The following is a 26829-nucleotide window of genomic DNA, read 5'->3' as shown; positions in this document are numbered from 1 at the left end:
ATGATAATATATAATCAACAATAGCAGAGACAGTAGTTGTATCATTTGGATTTTAATGATAATACATAATCAACAATAGCAGAGACAGTAGTTGTATCATTTGGATTTACTTTCTTGTGTTGCATTTTTCCGTTGGTGTTTTGAACGCACCTCCGCAGTAGGCGTGGTCAGGAAGTGACATGGCCGCCTCCTTTTACGGCGCTTCCTCGCTTTTCTCCGGTGACTTGTAGGTTAAATTAGTTTGGCGTTTTTCACTCAAAGTTTCGTCCGTGTTTATTGGGACAACGCCCCGCGGAGCTCAGCATGGGCACCGTCCATGCCAGGGTAAGGAAAGGTGCTGTAACCGTGCTAGATAAGACTTTGACCTCTCAGTTAGTTATGTGACCGAGCGCCTGCTGCTGTAAGGCCCATAACTTAATAACACTGTACATTAAAGAAACTGCAGCCATTCTCCGTGACATAAAACTAAAGCCATTCCCGAAGTTGCTAAATGTGGCAGTTGGTTTGTAACTTCACGATTAAACATAGAGATACTATATCTGTGGTGCATTCTAGAACCACCCAACTGACAGTAAAAAGTGATGCTAGTGGTGCATTCACTTGCTTTATGTTTACTGCAGTCAGGATGCAGGCCCTTAGTAATTAGTGCTGTTTATGCCATGTTACCAGTGATGAAACAAGTATGCAGGTCTTTTACTTAAATACAACTGGTGCAGTGTAGAAATACTTTGTTACAAGTAACAAGTGTGGCTATAGATAAGTTAAAAGTTTACTTCAACGGAGGGTATTCATGCAAACCACTGTATATGATATTACTGCATTATAGTTGTTGATGCACGATGTTTACATTACTTTAAACAATAGGACCATCATTTTTCAAGGTTGTCTTAAAGCAAGTCCCCAAAAGTGTTCTTTTTAATAATTTTGCTTGCTCATACTGGCTGTTAAATAATGTATATTTATACGTTTTTGAGAGGAATCTAGTTGTAAGGTTAAAAAACGCCTTCACTGATTTTCAACCTGCTTCTTCTGGTTCTAGTTTCGGTTGTACATGTACATAAATTCCATTAAACTTCCCCACATCAAAATATTTTCTTGCTGAAAAATGCCTCCAGGTGACATCACTTGGAGCAACCTTTAGTTCAGATTATGTCGTCTTGTTGCTCACACTATGGGGTGTGTAATCATGGTCAACCTGATTTTGACATCATTGACATCATCAGGGAGGTCAGAGGGAAGTTTAAAGCATTAAACACTACATTACACATTTACAAACTAAACTAAAGCCATAGAAAGCAAGTTGAAAATTGGTGAGTTCACCCATTAACTGCAGGTTTTACCTAGTCGTATTCTTACCTCAGATTGCATTTCATTGCTCTCGGTCAACTTAAAGAATCCTACTCATCTCTACTTATTATTTATGTACATTACATATGCAATGGGTTATTCCTGTTTGTCTATGGACTCGTCCAGTATTAAGGAAGATAATGTATAAACAGCAGACTACTGCAGATGATTGATCAGTATTTAGCATTATGTACTTAAATCTAGCCTCAAATTAGCCTCCTGCATGTTTAATCTGGTTCTGCACCTACCACTTGCTCTCAGTCTTTTCGTGATTAATTACCACTTAAAAATCTGTACATATAGAACAGAACACGTTTTCACTGGAAGCATAACTGATGTTCACAACCTGCAGCTACAACCTGAGAATATAATGACTAAACATAATTCATTCTCAAAGACATGTTTGTGCCAAAGACTGAAAAGTGTAGATCGAAAAGTATTACAAAGTATAAATGGCAGTAAAAACTGACAGCGAGATGTTGATATAATGTGTTTGCCTTCTTTGCCACATGCAGTTTTCAAACTATTATGTTTCAAAGGTCCTGACTTAGAACAAAAAGTTGATCTGATTGATTTATTGAACTGGCGACCAGTCCAGGGTGTACCCCGTCTCTCGCCCTGTGACAGCTGGGATAGGCTCCAGCCTCCCATGAGAACCTACACAGGGATAAGTGGTTACAGGTATCAGATGGATGGTTGGATGGAGATGACTGACTTGGACCTTATCTACAAAAAGACTCACTTCATTCAGATTATCCATCAGTGTTGCAGCGTGATGCCTCCCGCCATCTAAAAACAATCTTTAGCTTAGTTGTGCAGAAGCATGTTTCTCAATTATACTGTCAACAGTGGCGATTAGCAAGGTAGAAAAATTGACAGAATACGGTCTGTGCAGCAGCAAAACATTGGCAAGAACTAGCCATGTTTTCGAGTAAAAATGGTAACCGACCTCTGGTTCTAGTTTTACTACGTAGGTAGTGATGTCAGTTTTCGCTTTTGGTCTGTCAATTCCACAAAACAAGTAAATATGACACTGGGTTTAGAAAAAGTGTAATGGAAACTTTCATCATTAAAAAAAAATGTTCTAACAGGCAAAATTATCAGTTAATTGATAAAAACAATCAACTTAATGGTCTATAGTAAAGAAATCAAAGTTTCATCTCTTTCCTCATGATGGCCATTTAATTGTTTTGGAGAATACTACATTTCCTACAAATATATTTAGATAATTTTTGTACAACACTGTAAAATCTCTGACCGTCTTTATCCATTTTTGCTTATATTTTTTGTTGCAGAGCTTGGACCCTCTGCCCATGCAAGGGCCCGAGTTAGGAGTTCAAGCAGATGACATCGAGGCTCCAGAGATGGAGCCGGGGCCAAAGCAAGAAGTTCTTGAAAACAAGGATGTAAGACCTGAATTACAGCACACTCAGTAGTACTTTTACATTGACAGACCTGTTTCCATGTGGAAGGTAATATCCCTAATGCTGCCTGTCTCTCTTGCTTTTCAGGTTGTAGTTCAACGAGTGCACATAGATGGGCTTGGAAGAACCAAGGAGGACCTGTTGACTTATGAAATTGCACAAGTTTTCCAAGCAAGGAACTTGATTGATGTAGGTACATATGTAGACATCTGTGCTAATCCTTGTTCAGTTTAGGCGTGTGAATCGCAGTTACTGGGATCAACACATGGCTGAATTTCTGGTGCAGGTAATGCGAAAGTCCCACGAAGCCCGACAGAAGCTACTGCGGCTCGGTATCTTCAGAAAGGTCGAAGTTGTTATTGACACCTCGCGAGGTAATGTAAAGCGCGGCACAATCTGGAAAAATCACTCTCCATCCTTGTACTCTTTCCAAATAAATGTACAATTTATATTATTTTTGTTTTGTTGAGTCAAGACTTTAAAGTAGTAATGATGTTTGTGCTTTTTGAAGGCACATCTTGTTGAGAACAAATAATTTAGAACTTCTGTGCTTCCTCCACTCTAAGGTGAGGATGCTCTTCCAAATGGCCTTGACGTGACCTTTGAGGTCACTGAAATGAGACGCATGACGGGTAGCTACAACACCATGGTTGGAAACAATGAAGGAAGTATGGTGAGCGTGTAATGAGTCACCTACTGTTTTTAATTCAATCACACACACTGTGATATCAATGCAGTGGTTTAGACTTAGACATTCTGTTTATAATGTTTGTTTCCTGTTTAAATTTAAACCTCAGGTTACATCTCTGTAGATATGATATATGAGTATGTCATTGTGATTGTGTCATTGCCTTTGTGATTATCATGTGCTTTAATTCCAGGTACTGGGCCTAAAGTTGCCAAACGTATTTGGTCGAGCAGAGAAACTTACCTTCCAGTTCTCTTATGGCACCAAAGAGACATCTTATGGCCTCTCTTTCTTCAAACCCCAACCCGGAAAATTTGAACGGAAGTAAGATTTGCACAGTTTGTTGTTTGTAGGTCTTATAACTTTGATCCATAGTCTACATGTTTGTCTGCTATATTTTTCAAAAGGTGTATTCTTCTGCTATATTTTATGCAGAATGTATTATTTCCATCATTAGTATATCGGCTGAGGTTGGACAACAGCCAGATAATGGGCTACTGGATCTGTTGGTTCTTCCAAAGTCATGTTAAACATGTTGTCCGTGCAACATATTTGCATTCAAACACCTGTGAACGAGAGAACCTCACAAACGTGAACAGTGTACGACCAGGATGTCAAATTAACTATAGATGTGCTATCATTAAACGATCAAACTACTGAAATCAGGTAAATGTAATCAGCAATAGTCCTATGTCAGCGCATATACATATATGTATACACACACACTTTTTTCCTGTGTCTGCTAGTTTGTTGTGGAATAATACATCTTACAAATAAAGGAATGTCTCATTTTTTGAAATTATTTTACCTGAAGTGGAGTCTCCAAAACTAATGGTAGTAAAAGTCCAACAGTGATACACAGGAACCAGTTTTCTGAAAGTTATTGTAACTTTACTTTTAGCTGCTCCCAGGTTCTTGTCGTGCTTACTTGCTCTGATTATAGGCACAGATTATACAAATGATTCACCATCAGATCAATGCACATGCGATGGTGGTGCCAGTAAGGAGTCGTGTTTATTTTGTCAGACACTTTTACTTTCAATCTTTCTGCATGGGCTTCTGTTGGGATTAAAAATGGGCTCTTTGTCTTTCATCATTACATTAAGATGCAGCTGTTGGGAAACTTGCTGATTACGGTTTACAATGTTCATATATGTGTTCTAGTGATCAAACACTAGAGTGGGTGTTGATTAAATCGAGATTTTCTAATCCGCTTTAGTGAGTTTGAGGAAGCAACATAACTAAATAACCTTATCCAGGACTACAACGTCCAGCATTACTCATTTGATGTTGGATCTCCAAAGCTTTGTAAAGAATGGGGCCCAGGGGTCTCTGCTGCTCCTCGAGTTATACATTATAGTTAGTAGGTAAATACCTGAACAGTATATGAAGAAACTATGGGTGGATTTAATGTGCAATTACAAAGTAATCCCAGGCCAGAATTAACACTCCTTCTGATTTTGTTTTCACTTTCAGTTTCTCAATCAACATGTACAAAGTAACCGGTCAGTTTCCATGGAGTTCGCTGAGGGAGACCGATCGAGGCATCTCTGCAGAACTAAGTGTAAACTTTTTTTTCTTTAATTTTTCCCTTTTTGTCAAATGAATAAAAAACTAAGTACATTTCTGTTTTTATTTTGATGACAACCTTAGCTGAAAAGATTCATTACCTAATCTATCAGAATGTACAAATACTGTATATAATGAAATACACTCACAGAAGAAGCATTTCATTTTGTAAGGAGACCTCAGTTACAATGTTCCAAACCATATATGCTGTATTGCCTTTTCAGTTCATAACATCTGTACCAATAACAATAATGAATAGGTGTCTAATTATCAATTTACCCCACGCAGTTCCCGATGTGGAAGACCAACCAAACCCTAAAGTGGGAGGGTGTTTGGAGGGAGCTGGGCTGTCTGGCTCGCTCTGCTTCATTTGCCGTGCGCGAGGAGAGTGGCCATTCGCTCAAGTCCTCACTTTCGGTATTTGTCTCCTGTTTTACGTTTAGCATTTAACTCAAAGCTTTAACTTTAAGTCTAAGTTGCACATAGTTTTATGTCAGAGCATTTATGCCAGAACTGTTATTTTCTGCTGAAATCAGGGTTTGAAAATCATTTGCATTTGTGGAGATGAAAAATAAATGTCGAGTAAATAGTGTAGTAATACATATTAATATAAGTGCATATTCTGCAGTTGTTGTAAACTGTGCTGTTTTGTTTGTTAGCATGCTATGGTCATTGACACCAGAAACTCCTCCATCCTTCCCCGGAAAGGTGGACTTTTGAAGATCCATCAGGTTTGTTGTTTACCATAAAGCTTTTTCAAATGCTGTATGAGACAGTTTGGTTCTGTATATTAGACCGACACTTTTTGGGCTTGTGTAGGAACTTGCTGGCTACACTGGAGGTGACGCCAGTTTCCTAAAAGAGGACTTTGAGATCCAGCTCAACAAAACACTCTACTGGGACTCAGTAAGATTTAACATGCTATATTTTTTCATGATCCAAATTTTACTATCCAAAGGTGCTTGATTCAGTTTAGTATTCATTGTGTTCTAGAGAGTTTTTAAATGTGCAATAATTAAGTAATAGATTATTAATTTTGTGAGCACGTGGCAGGACAAGGAGTGACCAAAAACTTAAATTTTGTTTTTAAATTGGCTAGGTAGGCATGTTCAATGTAAGAAAAGCCTAGTGTACTTATTCGGTTAGTTTTTTGCATAATCTAAACCCTGTTACTTTCTCCTTCAGGTCCTTTCTGCCTCATTGTGGGGCGGTTTGCTTCTACCCATTGGTGACAAGACGACGAGCATAGCAGACAGGTACACTGTGGTCCCGAAACCCCCTGTAAAAATCATAAGGCAACTTCAGCCCTGCTTTGTAGCTTGTATCCGTTTACATTTTGGCAAGTACACTCTTAAAATGTACTGAATGTAGCAGATGATTTCTTCCATAGTCGTTTTTCTATGACCAGTCGAGGGCAAAACTGCATTCCCTTACTTTGGAAAGGCATTTTTTCATTAGTGCCCTTTCGGCTAGTGCAAATGTTCTTTCATCATTAGAAGTAAGTAAAGTTATGGTAAAATAATGGAAATGTATCATTGCAAGTTTTCATCCCCCGTAATGAAATGGTCTCTAATAGTATGTCGTCCCTTTAACCTCCTCTCACCTCTTTGGGTACCATCCTTTCAGGTGTCATTTTAGCTCAACTGTTCTACTCCTCAACAAGTCTACCAGATTTCTTGCTTGTCTGCCATGTACAGATTGATATAAATCTATCCGTTGTGTTTCCATGAAGCATACGTTTGGAGGTTGGGAAATCCCTGGTAAAACCAGTCCTGAGTGGACTTTGCTTGGTGTTTTGGATCAATGTCTTGTTGAAGGATTTACCGCCTCCTCATTTTTACCTTTTTGACTGATAGGAGCCTTGGCTTTAAAATCTTCTGACATTAGGCCGCATCAAGCTCTGGAGGTTGAGCAGTTTTTCACCAATCCCAGGCTTGTTGGTTTGATTCCCAGCTGTCACATGTTGAAGTGTCCTTGAGCAAGACACTAAACCCCAACTTAGTTGCTCCGAGTAAGTGCAGGCCAGCTGCTTAGCATTGGTGTGTGTGTGATTGTGAATGTGAATGGACGAATGGGAAGCAGTTTAAAGCTCTTTGGGTGCCAATAAGGTAGAAAAAGTGCTGACCATTTACCATTGTAGAGATGTTGACTTTTATGCTGTTGCCTTCAAAGACTGTTGCAGGTCCACTGCTGGTCTTTACAGTTGGTACTGGTGTCTCTAAATGCTTTGAAATATTTTTATATCCCTCTCTAGCTTAATGTTTGTTGAAATTCAGTTTGCTGTCTTCTGAAGGCTGTTTTCCTGATCCCATGTTTTGTTGCTCTCAGCAAGCTGCTTAAAACTGCCCCAGGAGATGGCGGGTTTATCAAGCGAGATGCAAACATTTGCATCGGTATAATTTAGATTATTTTATACACTATTCCTTTATTTTCATACACATTTTGACCATTTTTGTTACTTCTGATGATTGCTTGATGTTTGTACCAGTTAAATGTGCGTTCAAATTACGTTGATGGGATTTCATTGTAACGGAAACTTTTTTTAGTCAAATGTATGCAGCATTAAGTGTCTTTACGTGTGGTGGACATCAGAGTGAATCTTGAAATGTACACTGTATTACGTCGTGAATTCAGGACTGACTCAGTGAAGTGTGGTAGTAGTGTGGCCCATGGGGCAAATTGCAGCACTTACTGGATGTTAGAACCTTAATTGGCTTCACGAGTTGTGTGTCACAGCCACTGCTGCTGAGACTGTTGAACGAGTCAGTATTAGATAAGAGGATAAGGGGTCAAATGACAAAATAACAAACACTGACATGTACCAGTCCATTTCGCTTCACACAGAGTGTTTGGTCCATATCTCTTCCCCCATGGCCCTTGTTCAACTCACCGCTGACCCCTTGTGGAGATGTAATCCAGATCTACTTATAGGTTTCTTTTTGTAATTCACAGAATTATCTATTGTAATATTGTACGTTTTGTCTCTCCTGGTTAACCTCCTAGGTTCTATCTAGGTGGCCCGACCAGTATCAGGGGATTCAGTATGTATAGTCTGGGACCACAGAGCGAAGGTGAGACATGAACCTTAAGGTGAAGAACATTGTTTAAGAGCACTGATTTGAAAGATTGTTTGCTGGCATTACGGGTATGGCAGGTGACTACCTGGGAGGAGAGGCCTACTGGGCTGGAGGCCTCCACCTCTACACCCCTCTGCCATTCAGACCAGGCAGGGGAGGTTTCGGTGACTTCTTCAGAACACACTTCTTCCTCAACGCCGGAAACCTTTGTAACCTTAACTATGGTGAGTAGTTGGAAATATAATTACCACTGCTGTAATGGGTCATTTTAACGTTTGGACATGCAGGGGTAAAAGTATTGATGCATGCTTTTGTTTTTGGCTTAACTTATGTTTGATATTATTCAGGTGAGGGGCCACAAGCTCATTTGAAAAAACTGGCAGAATGCATCCGTTGGTCATATGGACTGGGCATTGTGCTGCGTTTGGGGAACATTGCCAGGCTAGAGCTGAACTACTGCATTCCCATGGGTGTCCAGAGTGGAGACAGGTAATGTAGGGCTGGTTCTGTTAGCTAGTTTTAACTAAGATGTGTTGAAAACAGGTGCTGAACTATCTTATTTTTATTTATTTGTTAATTTTTTTATGCCAGAAAATTATAATTAAAGTGATTTCTACTGTTTGCAGGATATGTGATGGAGTCCAGTTTGGAGCAGGAATCCGATTCCTGTGAAACCACATTTCTTGGATCTGGAGCTTCCTTGTGTTTTAACACAAATTCTCTGCCAGAAATATTTTAATGAAAGGGCAAATTGTTTGTACAGAATTATTGTTGCAGATAATTAATTCAATAAAAGTGTTTGCATTGGCTTTATGTTGTAATGCAGTCTGGTAGTCCAAATTTCCCCTAGGTCTACTTTATATTATACAACCTATCAGATGAAGCTGTATAAATTAGTAAGCAAACTGTCTCGCTCATAAACTCATAAAAGTGTCCGAATCAATAGCTTTAAAATTGTTTCAAGAGCAGACAGCCATGCAGTATCGTGCAGATGTTTTAGAAATGCCAGATGTATACGTTCAGTCTTAGGATTAGACGCTAAGACAAACAGACATCTTTGTTTGCACAGTTAAGCTATATTCAACAAATGTGGATTTTCAAACGTCCATATTTTTCAATGTGGAGAGAGAAAATGTGTGTTTTTAAGAATTGTAATTAAGTGATTGGCTTTGTGGAAAAACCCATGTTTTTTCACATGGTTAGACTAATTTAAAGAAGATACGTATTAAAAGTCTCAATGCATAACAGGAAGTGACCTTTACTGGTTTTATTTTAAGTTTGACATTGGGTGCTTTGCTTGCTTTCGGTTTTTAATCATGTTTAACATGGACGCAATCTGCAAGTGTGCGATTGAAGTATGTCTTTAGAATGTTTAAATTGTCTGCGCACCAGTTTGGCGCAGACCCCGTGTCACGTGTGCTGTAAGTGTCTGCGCGGTTCGCCAAACCTGCGCATGTGCAGTTCCCATTGTTCCGTAGCCTTTTAGTTTGTAAGCTTGAGCGTGGGGGAGGTAGTTCATTCACGGTCTTCTCGAAATTTCATCGTCCGTCACCAATTCGTTAAACGTATATTCCGTTAATATCCAAGTGTTTGTGGCATAGTCGTGTGAAACGAAGCGAAATCGACCCGTTAGGGTTTTTTCTTCTGTGGATTCTTTCTGCGGTGTAATCTGTGAGCGGCAGGCAACCGGACGCACGCTGATGGCGGTCACTATCGAGGATCTCTACCGTAACTACGGGCTCCTTGCTGATGCTAAGCCAGAAACTGTCAGCCAGGTAAATAACGTGAAAGCCGTGGTGTTCATTTTAAAGACTGATCAACCGGCAGTCGTGTTGCTTTTCCACATTTAATTGTATTTTAAGTGGCTTGTTTGTAACTATTTTGATTTAAGTTACATAACATGTTTGTGTGCGTGCTAAGCTAACTGCTAGCTAACATAGTGCCGTGGCTAGTGTTAATTAACAACCCTTACAATAGACGCTAACGGTACGAACTTGACCCTTGATTATAGTGAAACTTGGGTCCGTTTGCTCATTTTACACTCAACCTGAAACGGGGCAACTCCGTTTCGCTCCGATTGATATTTAAAACTCACGGCACTATGCTTCATTCAGAGCGTTGTTTATCTTCAGACTCATGGCAACCTTTTTCACAGGTGTCATAGATTTGGTTCTGCCATACCTCTCAGTTCGAAAGCCAGGTTTCCTATATGTTTTGAAGATGTTTTCAACATCCGCAAGGACTAGTTTCATCCAGGTGGTTAGACTGGTCTTTGTAGATCCAGTTTCTAAATGACCCTGTGGGTTCCTCCGTGACCCGATTATTTTCTACTGACGTTATACGAGGGCACAATCTGAGGCCAGGGAAATGGAATGAAAATGATTCGATTTAAAAGCATTTCTCCAGACGTTTGAGTGCATGTTTCTTTTGATATGCGAACACGGGGAGCTGTGTATACAAAGTTTTCAAAGAGTTGGTGAACGACGTGTTTTTGTTGGTGAGTCTCAAGTAACCCCCTCCTCTTCTGGTTAACGTTCCCAGGCAAAAAGATTTGCCAACAGACATTCACATACATAGTGACAGTTCCATCTGAATGCATATATGCAGAACGTGATGAAAGAGGAGACTTACATTGTAGCCAGCTCAAGTAGGCTAGTTTCAATCATACCCTCGTGATTTGCTTACACAAAAGTTTCTATAGGATGAATTGCTAAGACCAATGTACTCTCGGTATCCCAACCAGCACCAGATGTTATAAGCTAAGCTTGATGTGCCCTCTTTCCATGAGTGCATACATGGCTTGTTATGTTGTTAAAGGAGTTTCTTTATGAACCATAGTACCATGCGCTATTCAACGTTTTTCCCCGCAGCACAAAGATGCCTACCAGGTTATCCTGAATGGTGTGAAGGGTGGCCCCAAAGAGAAGCGCCTGGCAGCACAGTTCATTCCCAAGTTCTTCTGCAGCTTCCCAGAATTAGCAGATGCAGCCATTAACGCTCAGCTGGATCTGTGTGAAGATGAAGATGTGTCCGTGAGTATCTAAGAGCTTAAGTGTGCATGGGTAACTAACGGGCTCTGTGGGTGGTGCAGCTGTTGTATTGTTTTTTTAGGTTCACTTTTGTATGTTGACGTTGGATTTCCTCATTTCAGTGAATTGATTCACAGTAGTAATTTTTAATTCCGTCATCATGTCTTTGTCCAGATTCGACGACAGGCCATTAAGGAGCTCCCGCGTTTTGCAACTGGCGAGAACATCCTCAGAGTTGCAGATATTCTCACACAGCTCCTTCAGACAGGTATTGGATTGAATTGAATTGGAAAGCAGAATTGCTACTAATGATGCTTAATCAGAACAATTCATTGTTATCGTTCATTGTGAACACTACAGTCACAATCTTGGTCTGCAGAGTTTGATGTGATTCTGTGCTGGTATTTAATCTATATTTCTTATTGTAAAAGCTTTATTAAATTGACTACTCATTCTGATTTTTGTGCTTTTAGATGATACCGCTGAGTTTAATCAAGTTAATGCTGCACTTGTCTCTATCTTCAAGATGGATGCTAAGGGTAAGCTTTGCTTTCTCCCACTAAGACAAACTCTGGGAATCTAGGTACTTCAGCCAATTTCATTGCTGTTCTAGAAAAGGATACTAACAATTATATTTCTTAAATTTCCTCTATGGGATACCTATTCCAGAGTGAAAATTTTTGTAATCTGTAATATTTGTCTGGGCTGGGTGTAATTACCCATGTGAAATAAACTAACCGGTTCTGAGGTTTTTAATTCAAGAATCTGCCCCCAATTCACTTACTTGCTTTGTAACTGATGATTGTTACATTACTTTTTCAGGGATTATAACCCAATTCAGTGTGTAGATAATCACTGGTATTATAACAGTGTTATTGACTTCTGTCTTTTTCAATCTAGGCACTCTCGGAGGTCTCTTCTCTCAGATCCTGCAGGGAGAGGACATTGTGCGGGAACGAGCCATCAAGTTTTTGTCAACGAAACTAAAGACGCTCTCTGAGGATGTGATGACGAAAGAGGTGGAGGAGTACGTCTTTGCAGAGACGAAGAAGGTGAGCCTAAAGTGTACGGTTAGTTTGTCAACTCTGATCATGGCTGCAGTGACAGGGCATTTGATGAACTGCCGTTGACCTGTTGTTAATGCTGTGGAAAACAGAAACAAACGCATGCTAATGAAACAGTTTGGTCTCCCATGCTGTTTCCTCAGGTGCTGGAGGATGTGACAGGAGAGGAGTTTGTGCTTTTGATGCGTTTAGTGTCTGGCCTGCGTGTGCTGCAGACAGTCAATGGGCGGCAGCAGCTGGTTGAGCTTGTTGTGGAGCAGGCTTTTCTAGAGCAGGCTCTGAACCCAGCCGATCCGGATACAGTTGACCGCCTACTCCAGTGTACGCGACAGGCCCTGCCCCTGTTCTCTGTGAGTAAAACAATGCACAAACAATTTATTATAACCATATTCTCTGTTCAAATAAATTATTGACATACAAAAAAACATGTTTGTGTTGTACTAAACATTTGCAAAGTTAGTGTTAATCCCTAGTTTTTGAATTTGTTGTGCTAGTTGGAGCACAAACTTACTCAGTTTACTCTCATATGAGACAGAGAATGGCAGTAAACTTTCACCTGAAAGAATATTTGCCATTTTTGGACTTGATTGAAAAATCAAAGTAACTGCTGATTAATTTGGTATCTTGAGTTGAACGTGAAGCACCTTTAGTCTCATTTACGTTTTAAGATTGTAGGTCTATATTTACTATGAATAACCAGTTTACTGTAAATAAATACTGTTTTTAATCCCAAATTTCTCTCTCATTGTAGAAAAACGTCCATTCCACTCGTTTTGTAACCTACTTCTGCGAACATGTCTTGCCCAACCTCAGCTCCCTGACGAGTCCTGTGGCTGAGCTGGATATTCAGTTGGAGGTGAGTTCCTCATTTTACTGTCTGACTCTTAAGTTTTTAATATATTTTTCGAGCCCTTCTGAATTGAACCATAGCGTTGCAGTTTTTTGATGATATTTTGTGTTTTTGCAAAAGTATCATACCCCTTAAAATTTTCCACATTTTTAATTGTGAAGCGAAAGAAAAATCATAAATGCTTTTCAAAATTGTGCGTTTAAAAAAAACACTGAAAAGTGTGGTGTGCATTTGTATTCAGCCCCCCTGATTCAATACTTTGTAGAACCACTTTGTGCCACAATTACAGCTTCGCACATCTAGACAGTGAAACTGGTCAGAATGGATGGAAAGATCCCCACAACGTGATGCTGCCACCACCATGTCTCACGGTGGGGATGGTGTGTTCAGGGTGATGTGCAGTGTTAGGTTTCCACCACACATTGTTTTGCATTGAGGCCAAAAAGTTCAATTTTGGTCTCCTCTGACCAGAGCACCTTCATCCAAATGCTTCCTGTGTCCCTCACATGGCTTGTTGCAAACTGGGCTTCTTATGGCTTTCTTTCAACAAGGGCTTTGTTCTTGCCACTCTTTCATAAAGACCAGATTTGTGGTGTGTGCAACTAATAGTTGTTCTGTGGACAGATTCTTCCATCTGCTGTGAAAAATTTGTAAACCATTTTTTTTGCATTTTAATTACACTTCACAATTATGTACCACTTCGTGTCGGTCTATCACACAAAATCCCAGTCAAAAACGTTCACATTTGTTGTTGTAAATTGACAAAATGTGGAATTCAACAGGCATGATTACTATTGCAAGGCACTGTAAACTATGAGGAGTTGTCACTGGGATATCTAATGCTGGTAAAGACCCATCTAAAAGTAAACTTACAAATGCCCTGAGTCCTTAATTGACTTTAAATTTAATATATTGTGATGTTATATATGAAATATCACACATTATATATGTGATATCGCTCATGAGATTGTATTTTTTAAGGTCCCTGTCAAATATGGCCACTGTTGTGAGGTCGATATGCCTAATGTTTGACGTTTGTTGAGCGGTTATAGTAGTAAACTAACTCTGCATGGCAGCCACCTGTCAGAGGTGTGAACCAACTGCATGTTGTTAATGGGTCATTAGTCTGTGTCACACAACTGTTTCTCATTAGCAAATTAATATTACATGAACTGCTAAGCTGTGTGTGTTTTTGCGTGTAGGTACTGAAGCTACTGGCTGAGATGAGTCCTTTCTGCGGAGACATGGAGAAGCTTGAGGCCAACCTCAACATGCTGTTTACAAAGCTACTGGTGAGAACAGATTGGCTGCAATAGAAGTGGACATGCACATAAAAAAAAATTAGACATTATGGGTTTTTGCCTGTGATCCCTTTTGAGATTTTACGGTTTGTTGTAACATTTGCATTTTTTTGTTTTGTTTTTTTCCATTTAAATTGTCGCGCACATGCATCCTGTCCTGTGTTGTTATTTGAATTAACTGCCCCCTTAAAAGCCTGTAGTTTTTTTTAACTACCACTGTCAGGTTTATAAAATGAATAGCAGTAGCAGAGAATTTATTAAATGTCTATAGAGTTATGTGTTAGATACCAAGAGGTTGTAATCAGCTAGGGACACTTAAAACAATGGTCCTAACAGTAATTATTGTAAATGATATATATTATTAATAATAGTGGAAAAGTGCAGGGTTACAGTTCTTTTGAATTGTATAAAACTGTGGCAAGTCCCTCTGCATCTTCAAAACTTTTATTGCTAACAAATGTGAATCGTAGGGGTCCTTTCACTCAAGGATTGTTAAAATGGATAGTCCAACCTGTTTGACACTAAAGTGGTAATGAAAATGTGGTTATAATTTTTCATGTTGTCTTCGTTTGTGCAGGAGTACATGCCTCTGCCACCAGACGAGGTAGAGAATGGCGAGAACTCTGCAAACGAAGAGCCCAAACTGCAGTTCAGCTATGTGGAATGTCTTCTCTTCAGCTTCCACCAACTGGGCAAGAAGCTGCCGGACTTCCTCCTTGACAAAGTGGATGCTGAGCGCCTCAAAGACTTCAAGATCAAGTGAGGGAGAGAGGCAAAACCAAATGTTTTGTAGAGTACTATTAATATGAATTTAGAACGCAGTGTGTATGATGGTTTAGCCTAAAGCTACAATATGTAATGTTTTCTGAATTATTATTTTTTTAATTGTTATTGATAGATATTCAATCATTCCAGTTTTTGAATGAGGCTCAACCTTTTACCCAATCAGATAATTATAGTTATATTTACTTGATGAGTAAGTTATAGAGCATTTTTGTTTTGTAAGTCCATGGTGACAACAATGTGAAGCACTGGTGAACAGAGTATGGAGAGGGAGGGCTGAGCGCTAATTCAAGTTAGATATTGTAGCCTTAATCTAGGGAAACGCAACTCACCTCAATTATTAAAATAATTTAAAATGTAATTGCATGCACTTTGTTTTTCAACAGGTTACAGTACTTTGCGAGAGGCCTGCAGGTTTACATTAGACAGCTGCGAGTAGCACTACAAGGCAAGACAGGAGATGCTCTGAAGACAGAAGAGGTAACAAATGCTGTGACCTTATTTTGATTGGTTATGTTAAGTAAACTGAAAAGGTGTTTTTGTGGGCTGATGGTTGTGTTTCTGTGTCTCTAATCAGAACAAGATTAAAGTGGTGGCCCTCAAGATCACAAACAACATAAATGTTCTCATCAAGGTAAAGGGTTGGTCACACACTGATTGACCAGAATAAATACAAATGCCTGTATTATGTAATGTAAAGCAGTGCAATGGCCCCGCGATCAATATCGACACAGTTCAAATGTGTTAATATTTAGACTTGATATTAAACAGTGTTTGACTTGTGTGTATTTAGTGCATGCTGGATTTTAAAGCTGTTGATCTGTTGTAGTAAACTGCCTCATATTGCATTTCTAATCAACGCCTGTGAGTGTAAGACCTCACTTAAAGACCAAGTTAGTGCAGCCAGTTATAATGACAGTGTCAGTCCCAACCCATAATTGCATTTGTCATGATTTATTTTATTTTTGTACAGACCAATGTATCAGGCTGTAATATACAAGAGTTTTTCTTATCTGTTGGTGTATGAAGGGAACTTAACGTGGACGCTCTACTATAATCTGTATTGAAAATTTGTATTTTCTTTGCAGGATTTGTTTCACAACCCCCCATCATACAAGAGCACAGTCACTCTGTCCTGGAAGCCTGTCCAGAAAACAGAGGCAGTAGCGTAAGTTTGCTCCCACTTGTCTTTGTCAGTATTGTCTGTGGTCCAAGCCGATTGAAAAACCAGTCAGAAGCAAAAATTAAGCAGCTTAATTTAATTGTTGCTTCATTTCTTGTTGTTTTTGTGTTTGCAGGCCAAAGCGTCCATCAGGTGAGGAGATGGGCTCCGGTGGCAGCACACAAAAACAGATTCCTTCTCAGCCCCGGAGGGATGCACGGCAAATCTACAATCCACCCAGTGGCAAGTACAGCGCCTCCATTGGCAACTTTAACTATGGTGAGAAGAAGCACTTGTCAGTGCCTTTCTTTCTATTTGTTTTATAAATGTTTTGCAGTTCACCTTTATTTCACATCCCTCCTCAGAGAAATATGCTGTCTTTGACTAAGGTAATGCAGCTCAGAAATGATCATCGGTTCCCGAACGCAAATCTGAGTCAAGTCTGAAACTTTAACGAACAAGTTGAGTTTCAGGTGTCTACATTTTCTAGCTTAATATGTAAATTCCAAGAGCATGTCCTTATTTTCACTTTTGTCTAATCCATTTCCTCAAAAGATTAATTATGCATATCTACTATCTGTTACCACAGAGTGCAGCAAAGTTCAACTTTTTACCCCAAATTAGAAGAACTAGTTTCCCCAAAGTAAATTATATTACAAAGATGGACCGATGTGATTAACAAGATTAATTATCTTAGGTTTCAAACAGGCTTACTGCAGAGGATTGCACATGCAGGCCCCTCCGTGCTCTGCCGAAACCTTTTAGCTTTGCGTATAAGACCCTTGTTGGATCGTTAAAAAAATAAATTAAAAAATTACATTTAATTTTAAACTACACTAAAGTACGACTTAAATGTATAGTTACCAAAACATTAACTTCTAACATACGGTTAGGTACCAAAGTTTGTAACTCACTTTTTTTGAAATGGGAAAAGAGTGTGAACCGAAAAAGACAATTTAATGCTGTTTCAGCTATTAAGAATGTTCCTTAATCACAAGCTAATTAATTAAAGTTGATTTGTAATTAATTCATAAAGGGGGATGCAAACTTTGACACCAATGTAACTTTCTATATTTATCTGAATTTACTGTTACTTCTGATGGTGGAAAATGTTTGTAGTAGCTGATGTTTAAAAATAAAGAAAAGATATTCTGTCCAAAGAGAAAAAGGAGTTATGAAGAGTATTCTTTAAACAATAAGGCATCTGTTGTAATGCTAATCTGCAGTTTTTATGACTTCAGAGCGTGGCGGCTTCAGGGGTGGCCGAGGACGAGGCTTCGGAGCCAGAGGCAACAGGAGTCGAGGTCGAATCTACTAAGACACAGAGTACATATTTCTCTGTGAACTGCATCACATCAGGAACTTTTCCGAACCAAGATGGACTATTTATCACCTTCTCTTCAGTTTTTTATTTTGTTTTTTTTTTAAACTGGCATTTTAACACATCTTTTTCCACTTTCCAACTAGCACATAAAGATTGTTTATTTGGAGGGGCGGGGGTCTGGTTTCCTGTCTCCAAAATATCGGACAACGGGCTCAGACGTTTCTACCTGCCATTTCAGCATTTACTCCCCTGTATTTCTCTTGGCGAAGGCAAAATGTCAAAAATCTAAATGTGTGTAGGGTTTTGTTTTGTTTTTTTTTCCTTAATTTTTGAATTATTACTCTGTGTATTTTTGTGGAACAAAAGACTGCCAAGTTATAGCTGAAAAATATTTTGTCAGGTTATTGTAGGAAAAGATAAATGTCCTCTTGTTTTGCAACATGTTAATGAATCACGTTTTCTTCCTTTTTATTTAATCTTTTTTTTTTTTGTTTTTTAGAGCTTAAGTTGAATTGGCTGACTATGCGAATTTGTATGAATCAATGATGTTTCATTGTATTTTTATCATAAACTTGTATGGAAGGATAAACCTTTGTGTCTTGTACTTGCATAATTAGTACATCAAATTAACTTGTTTTCTCCTATTCTAGCTGAAAAACTCCTCCACATGACTTCAACCGGAGGGGTTTTTCATCATTAGGAGTTTAGATGATGCCATCTGAGGGAGCAGTGGAAAAGCATGCAAACACCCTAATGCTACAATCCTCATTACAAATGTAATGCCATTTGTTGTACTTCCACACAAGGTACAATTTAAGTTTTAAGTTACATTTTTAGCCAAAGTGCTGCTCCTGGCTGTAAGATAAACTACACCGTTTGATGGAGATGAAAAAATGTAGTCAAGCTCCAGTTGAGAAAGTTGGCATTTATCCAAAAATTTCTTCAGTTTGCTTTTGCATTTAGGACATTTCAATAGTGTCCCAATATATAGCTTGGTGCTTAAAATCTCCTGTGGTTACACATAATTATTCTTACATTTATGGCTACTGGACGTTTTCAGGATTTTAGTTTTGGTGCATCTGTGTCTAAATCTGCACATAGTAACCAGTTGTTTAGGATGTTCCACCCCATCGAAATTTTAAGTCTTCCCTTGAATCTTACTGAACAAAACTAACCCTCCAACTCAACCTTTTGTTTATCCCAAATTAACCCCAAATCCTACTTTGTATATAATTGTAATCCTCACATAAGTAACAGTGTAAAGTTTTAATACGCCCAAGTCTTAACACTGAAATACTGTGGTTGTCATAAAGATAGAAAAAGCACATATTGTGCACACGGAGCCTCCTCAGTGGCCGCTACAGGTCTGCGTGTGAAGACACGTGTGCTCGTGTGTGTAGGTGGTTGCTCCTCCCCAACTCTCTGTTTTATCAATCGACTGTGGCAGCCTTTCACATAAGTAACTAGGAACTAAAATCTCCCAAATTCTCATAATATGAAAACTGGTTATTAACAAAATGGCACAAATTCGAAATGATGCTGCAAGGAGTGAACGTGTTTGGGCCTTTAAGTTGAGTTTGGAACCTCTTTTATTTATATGCGTAACTTTATTGTAGTATAAATTCAAATAAAGTTACAATGTGAGTGCCAGTACTACATTATTCAGCATCAGGGCGTCTCCGTTGCTGAAAAGAAATCTTAAGCTCAAAGAAGCAGCTCGTCCATCCATAGATTGTGTCGTCCCATGGCGGAGTCTCCCCTTTAGGGGGCGACCCAGACCAGGGTTTTCCTCGCAAAGCAACCAGATCTATTTTTATCCCAGACCGAACGAGTCACTTAAAGCTTTCATGGTGTCTTTTTGTCTTTCTTTGTGTTTCTGAACAGGTTAAGGTGCACGGAGGAACACTGCGATCCGGGCGAACAATGCAGTGAGGAGAGAAAAACGAGTCTAAAAATCACACTCCCCGCTTTATTTATTTAATTTTTTTATGACCCAGACTAAAAATATTCAGTGGTTAAGAGCCTGGTGCGTTTGTCATTTACCGTCCAAGTGTTGTGCTGAATCAGTGCTGGAATGAACTCATGCTGTAGCAGCAGCAGTAAAGCAGAACAAGTGTGTTATCTTAATGCAAAATGTGTGTGTGTGTGCGCGTAAAGGTGAATGTGAATAGTCGCATCTTCTGTGATTGATTAGATTTATATCGCACATGTATTTCTTTAGAAGCATCCACGTTTCCTTTTATACTAATTTGATCGATAACCTCATGTCTTTGCAGGGATACTGTACATTTCTTGGCACAGGCATGATGATGATGATGATGATGATGATGTGTTTAGGTTCTCTTCTCGCGACAGGGGGCGGTATGCAACAGAGATAAAGCCTCTCGTCATTGATCGTGACCAGGTATTTCCCAAACCAGCCCGCCCGTCAGCCAGCCAGCCAATGCCCGGCACATGCGCGCGCACGCACGCACGCACACGGCGGAGCTGAAAATAATCAAGCGGTGGTGGTGGAGGAGGAGGAGGAGTGGGCGGCTGCAGCGGCAGAGGAAGCGAAGACGACCCTCGGAGAGAGGAAGAGTGAAGGAAGAAGCGACTGTGCGAGTCCATGTGAGAGTAGAAGTGAAGGTAAATCAATAGTCCTGAAGCACTTGGTGGAACTCGATGGTATTCCTCACTTTATTACCAATCTCTGGGAGGGGGCGCTGGTGATAAAACAAGGCCTGCACACTGCACCCAAACAGACTTGTGGCAACATCTGCACTTGGCACGAACGGGTGCACGATTATTTAGAGGCCTTAAATTTAGCTTTGCATGATTTTTTTGTGTGCAGTGTTATAGAGATTAGGTTTCAGAAAGGATGTTAATATTTGATAAGCCCAGGCCGTACACTGCTGCCCTCACTCCTTACCCTGCTCTACTTAATGAAATAAACACACAGCACAGGAAGAGGCCGTGAGAAGGAGGACTATGGCTGTAATGCAGTACCCGCATGTTGCAATTCAAGCAAATGTGCAGAGGTGGTAGAGGTACACAAATACAGAACAGTCAAGTATAATTGAGCCTGTAACTGGATCATTTGGTCTTTTGTGGTCATTCAGTGCACTGTCCTTTTGACTACTATTTGTGTGTACTTTTAATAGAGATCTGCATCTTTCAAAGAGGAAATATTAACACTCGCTTCACACTTTGGAGCCACTGCCCCCCTATGCTCTTGGGCCCATTCAAAAAATGCATCCAAGATCTTAGTACTCAGGTAAAAGTGCAAATACACCACTACGAGTAGAACTACCGAGTTGAACTAGAAAAGGCAATTTCAGAGGAAATTACGTGGGAGAGCTGTTGAGCTGCAGGGGAAACGCAGATCGCTCAGAAGTTGCCAGGTTTGCAAGTTCAAAACTGCAAACGCGGCGGCAAACAGGAAAATGTTGAGCAGATGCACAAGACGATGAGAGATAAATATGGACAAAGGGAGAAAGAAACAAGATGACAAAAATAAGGAGAGAAAGAAAACATTATCAAGAAAAGTTGAACTAACAAAAGTAAAAGGAAGTAGAAAGAAACAAAATAAGTTTATAAGTGAGAAGTTGACATTAAAAGTTTAAAGGTAAAAAAAGGAAGAAGTAAATAAGTTTGTATTTCAAAGGAAGAGTTCACCACAGACTGGTTTTAGCATTTAAATCCTAAAAAAAGTAACAAAATACGTTCATTTTGAAAGTGTCTCCTTTAGGTCAGTGATGTGTGTTTTTGGTAGAACCTGAGCCTTTTACTGTAGCTTATTTCACAATTTAAATGGTGTAATAATTGTTTTTTTAAATATAGACATTTATTTTGAAAGTGCATATCCTGTACATCACAAATCTGGGCTTTTGAAACTGGACCTATTCCTACAGGGAGACTGAACCCTCAAACTCATTTAACCATTTAAATGTAGAATAAAATTTAATGATGAAAAAGATGGGTACATTTAATGATGGGGTTTTATTTTGAAAGTGTTTCCTGTTGGTCAGTATTGTCAAGTCATGCTACAACATTTACCTTTTATATCATAACCACTATGTACAACAGAACTTTCTCTCAGTGACTGTAACCCTGTCATAACACACGTTGACCTGTTCTGCCAGGAAAATGAGAAAATGGCCGACCTGATCAACAGCCTCCATGGGTGGAGCAGGAGTCACTATAACCAACACAGTCAGTCAGAAATAGCACTTGTTAAAACTATGTTGCTTTTTTATGTTGGATTTCTCTGTTTGTGTGTGTGTGTGTGTGTGTGTGTGTGTGTGTGTGTGTGTCCACTGCGTGTCTTGAGGAAGAAAACATGTCAGGTAAAGTGTTTGGACACAGCTCTGAGTCTGATCACATGACCTGACTCGGCTGCGTTTGTTACCATGACGACTGCTGCCAGCCTGCTGACTCACTCACACTTGCTGAAGACAGGCTGTGAAGTGTCCAGACTTTGCCTCGCAAAATGCGAAAAAGTATTAGTCCTATCGAAAAAATGTAAATACTGTTAGCAGCAGAAGGCTTCAGCGAACACGGTTTATATGCTTTTTTTTTTTTTTAAGATACTCGATAAAATGAAGGCGTGGTGGGGATTTTAAAACTTCCACCGTTTGTGATTCGAGGAGAATTTCTCGACTTCCGTTATGCCTGAAAGAACACAAAATACCTACGTTTTAATGTATAATTTGTTTATGACAAATTAAAGCTGACTGAAGAAAAGGTTGATAAAAGTAAAAGCGGAGAAGTTAGAGTGCTGGTAATGTCACCCGCTCTAGCGGCGCCAACATTCCACAATACACACTAATGTGAGTTGGGAAATCACCGTCTTAAACTGCCATCATTCAAAAAGCATAAAAATATACAAAGCAGCTGATCAACAGACAAAAAGTTGAAAGTGTCTAGACTCATTGAAAGTTTGAATGACGTTTCTGTGGCAAAGTATGACGATACAGGAAGCTGATCCACAGAGGCAAGTTGAAGGAAAGTTTCAAGTGTGTCTCATTTACTTTCTATGGAAAAAAAAATACTAATTACTGAGTATAGAAATGTATACAACAATTACAAAATTACTGCTAGAACGAAAAATGCACTTCAAACACTGTTGTCTGTTACAGATTTTTGGGGTAATTCATGTAATAAACCTATTTATTTTCTGTGTTGTTTTATTTTATTAAGCAAGTGAATTTCCAAATTAATAAAACTATAATAAAGGAGGAGTAAAATCTGCAATACTTCCCTCTAATCTGTGGTGGTGTTTATTTTTTATTTTTTTGTCCTTTCGTCTTATCCCATGAGTTCAAGGCGTCCACAGCGGATCATTGTCCACATGTTTATTTGGCACAGTTTTTACACCGAATGCTGTTCCTGACACAACCCCTTCCCAATTTCTACTCAGCTTGGACCAGCACTGCACAGCTGGGCATGGGGATGGGCTGTTGGGGGTTCAGTGTCTCGCCCAGAAACACGTATTGTTTGGATTGAAATGTTCTGGCAAATTACTTTCACGGGAGTTATGAAAGAGAATGGAGCGCACCGATGAACTTGAGCCTTTAAAACCAGGCTAACTTTCACAGGAGCTTAAGACATGGAGTCAATCAAAGTCCAAAAAACCATTACACCTGACTTATGGAGGTCAAGGTCAGCTTTAGCTCCCCGTCCCCCCCGCCGTTGTCCGTCATTTTTGAAATCTGGATGCTCATGACTGCAGTGTCCCTGAAATAGTGAGCCATCAGTGAGCACAATGTACTACGGGGGAAATTAAATCAGTCGTGAGAAGGGAACTTTTTCTTCCCTTTCACGAAGAGCAGAAAAAAAAAGAGAAACTTAGCGCCCGCCCCCTCATGTACAATGCTGGGAATAGTAACAGCACTGTGCGGCTGTGCTAAATATAGCAGCCAGTGAGTGTTAACATGTCAACTTCAGCAGGAGCGCAGGGAAGCGGCTGCTTCACGTGTGGCCGCCGTGGCTGTACTATGTCCCTATAAATACCATCCAGCCTCTGCGCCGCTGTTTGTTATACGGATTCAAGTTGGTTTAAGCTGTTGGAAAAGAACAAGCACGCGCTGCCGTTCGTCTGCGTGGCAAACGGAGACAAACAAATCAGCCCTTTGATCAGCAAAGGCTTTAAAGTAAGGTGTCGTGATGGTTAACCTGATTTCTGAGCTGGGGTTTTTCTCCGCTAGATATCCGAAATGATCACGAACCCCCACTTACCCCCGTCACACACACACACACACACCCCAATAAAGCAATCACACGACGTGATCAGCCGCATCATGTGCGCTTCTCCTGACGGGTATTTACACGTTACCGACAATGAAGGACAGCTTTGAAATGTAGCTTTTGTGAATCTAAGAGTGGATTGGGGGTGGATGGTCGATTTTGGCAGGGGAGGGGGGGGGGTGATGGTTTATTTTTATCACGGCCGCCTTTCAGAAATAGAAAGCAGCCTAAAAAAACAGACCTCATGAGTTCTTCTCAATCGAAGACGCTTGTGCAGCAAACCGTGCGCTTGTTTGTGATAGGAGACTTTAAATACCCCCCAACCCCTCCAGCTTCCAGCTCCAACCCCCCAAACTATGTTACGTAATGTAGCATGTGAATGTCAAGAGACAGAGTGGAAGAGAGAGAGAGAGATGGGAGGGGGGGGTGTTATTTGGTCTATGCATACAGCTCCTACAACTCATACCCAGGGAACACTGTGTACTCTGGTGTCCCCTGAGACTTAGCAGGTTAGATTTCACCCCCATCCGTCCGTGCACGCGCGTGCACGCGCGGGTTGATAATTGCAACCGCATTAACAACTGGACTATAGTGCAGGAACAGAACAGGTGGCTTCCCGCATTCATTCCATTCAGACTCTGTGGGAGCATTTGTGTGAATGAGTGAGTGGGAAAGGGATGAATGAATGAATGACTGCACGCAATGAGTGAATGAAGAGCAGCAGAAGAAGAACGCAGGGGGCGCACATTGCTCCTGTCCCACTCAATGGGTTTTTTCTCCTGCAGGGGGAAGTACGGCTGCACGGCCAATAACCAAGCACGGAGAGCAAACGCATACAGTACACACACATTAACGCGGGGGGCGGGGGTCGAGGAGGGGTCGAGGGGGCAGCGGCGTATGTTCGCGCGCGCATGCGAGTGCGCTTGCGGTCCACATGTGACAAAGCAGTTCATAAATATTCAGCGGCTCTATTCATGTGGATTCTTTTCTTGGGGTGGTTTTATTGTGTGCAGCATAGCTCCCAACCAAGCATGTGATGCTAGATGGTTGGTGTAGAGGGGGGGGTTGTAAGTGCGTGTGTGCGCGCGTGCGCGCGTGTGGTGGGGCGTTCTATAAATAGCACTAGCTCTGCTGCCATTGACATCATTTAGGCAGGAGAGATGGAAAAATAAATAGGGGAGGGAGGGTTCCTTAATCTGGGCTTGAAATTCAAACAAAACCTGGCCAGCCATCCCTCTGTACACACACTCAACCAAAACGGTTCTACATAGTAAACCTGGCCATGACTCTATTGGGCTTCAAAACGCTCCTTTTATTTGGTTGGATTGGGTTTTATTTTATGATTTATTATGAACAAAAAGGTTAGACTTTATAAGTACTTTGGATAAAAAAAAAAGACCACAACAATGCCTCAAATGCTTTAAATGCGCCAAAAACTGCAATTTTGATTTAATCTTTTTTTTCAAATTAGACGTTTTAATAGGTATTTTTGATTATGATAATTTAAAAAAGTCCTTTTACTTTCTATTAGGCTAAAAGTGAAGAAACACATTAACGAGGCCTCAAAGTCAGCAGCCTCCACAAGACCGAGATAACACAACACCAATTTTGTGAGGTGTAATCTGCTGAATTTTGTACTCTTCTTTGTTGATTTGTGATAGTTCCATGCGTGTATTGCCAGTATTGAAGTACTGGAGAAGGATCCCTTACATCATTCTCTTTTCTCAGTGCATTTGCTCGCTCTCATCCGCTGGGGCCCAATTGTAAACATCAGACCAAAACACCCACTGTTTCCTAGAAGGACGCAGCCTACAAGTTGGAATGGAAAGCCACGAGGCAGATGGGAGGGGACATCAAACAAATTAAAAGGACCTGTGTGTATACAACAGACTCAAACACACACACACACACACAAGTAGATATCCAAGTGGAAAAGCCAGGGTCATCGCACACCCAAGGCAAATGTTTTGGAAGCCGTTATTATTGTATTGACATGGCGGGGGGAAAAAAGACAAGGCAGGGGGCTGAAGCTCAATAAGCTGTACGGAGGGAGTGATGTTTTCATTTTGTTATCAAGACTAACATTTCCGCTCAAACAGGCCGACTGACTCGTGTGTTTATGTTATTATGGAGGAGGAAGGGAGGACAGCACACTGCTTCTCCACGGTCGGACTGTCTTAGTCACACCCAGGATCTCTCTCAGTCTGTCGTCAGCCTTGGCACTGACCCCTGAATGCTGCGTGACTTCCACTGGTGCCAATGACGTCTTCTATGATACATTTCTCCCCCATGTGGGTCCTCCGCCTTGTCCTGTGATCGCACATCTCTGAGTGCCACAGCCTGTACCTGCAACAATGCCTGTTTACATGCTGTTCTTGTTGTTTTGCTCATTTCAGGTGTTTTCCTTGTTGAATTGTGTCATTTTCTCCCCTCATCCATCCACAGAAAGGTCAGAGTTCAAAGGCAGCAGCAGATCCTTAAGAAGAGGACTTCCTCAAGAGCTCTCCAGCAGGCCAGACATTTGCTCAAACCCTGGATAGACACCCACCGGATTGTGCTGCCATCTTTTGTTTGCAGTATCCTAAGCAGGTTAGTAGTACAGTCATGTATTTGGGGGAAGATGGAGCATCTTTCCTGCCTTTCCTTCATCACAAACACCATATTCGTCTTCAGAACAGCACTCACACCCCTTTTTTTAGTGTGTTTGGTGCACGGTTCTCACCTGAAGTGTGTAGTGCAAAACGGCTAACAGACGCGATAGAGCAGCCTGTGACATTTGAAATGTGTGTCTCTCAATTCTGGAGGATGAATCATGAGGCCTAATTTAGTCCTAATGGCAAAGTATTTTTTTCTACAATGCCTTTGCTTCATATATCCCGGCACACTGGACGTACAGCCTCTCCTTCATGTGCGCCTGGAAACAAACAAACTGGAGTTTAGTGATTTAAAAGTAGGTTGGGTAACTTTTCAAAGAAGCCAGTCT

At 40.4% G+C, this 26829-nt stretch overlaps 2 protein-coding genes across 3 annotated transcripts; both read left to right on the top strand.

The window, feature by feature from the left end:
* The first annotated feature begins 157 nt into the window (after positions 1–157).
* Positions 158–9352, top strand: samm50 (SAMM50 sorting and assembly machinery component). 2 transcript variants are annotated; one of them, XM_067493371.1, is made up of 15 exons: positions 158–324; positions 2643–2753; positions 2859–2960; positions 3058–3145; positions 3338–3444; positions 3653–3783; positions 4936–5023; positions 5317–5445; positions 5688–5759; positions 5848–5934; positions 6214–6284; positions 8032–8099; positions 8183–8329; positions 8453–8594; positions 8732–9352. In XM_067493371.1, the coding sequence occupies exons 1-15, from the start codon at positions 304–306 to the stop codon at positions 8775–8777; spliced, it is 1410 nt and encodes a 469-aa protein (XP_067349472.1). In that variant the 5' UTR covers positions 158–303; the 3' UTR covers positions 8778–9352. The 2 variants fall into 2 exon arrangements, with proteins under 2 accessions (XP_067349472.1, XP_067349471.1); XM_067493370.1 differs by having other exon boundaries at positions 8032–8101; positions 8176–8329.
* A 204-nt stretch (positions 9353–9556) lies between these two features.
* api5 (apoptosis inhibitor 5) lies at positions 9557–18207 on the top strand. The gene is made up of 14 exons (XM_067493369.1): positions 9557–9880; positions 10976–11137; positions 11309–11402; positions 11608–11673; positions 12035–12186; positions 12342–12548; positions 12950–13054; positions 14251–14340; positions 14927–15108; positions 15519–15612; positions 15710–15766; positions 16221–16300; positions 16431–16573; positions 17536–18207. Exons 1-14 carry the CDS (start codon positions 9806–9808, stop codon positions 17610–17612), a joined length of 1584 nt encoding a protein of 527 aa, XP_067349470.1. The 5' UTR covers positions 9557–9805; the 3' UTR covers positions 17613–18207.
* The last annotated feature ends 8622 nt before the right edge of the window (positions 18208–26829 follow it).

The sequence above is a fragment of the Channa argus genome, chromosome 23, assembly GCF_033026475.1.
Source record: "Channa argus isolate prfri chromosome 23, Channa argus male v1.0, whole genome shotgun sequence".
Classification (NCBI taxonomy): domain Eukaryota; kingdom Metazoa; phylum Chordata; class Actinopteri; order Anabantiformes; family Channidae; genus Channa; species Channa argus.
This window is presented reverse-complemented; position numbering and strand designations above follow the sequence as displayed.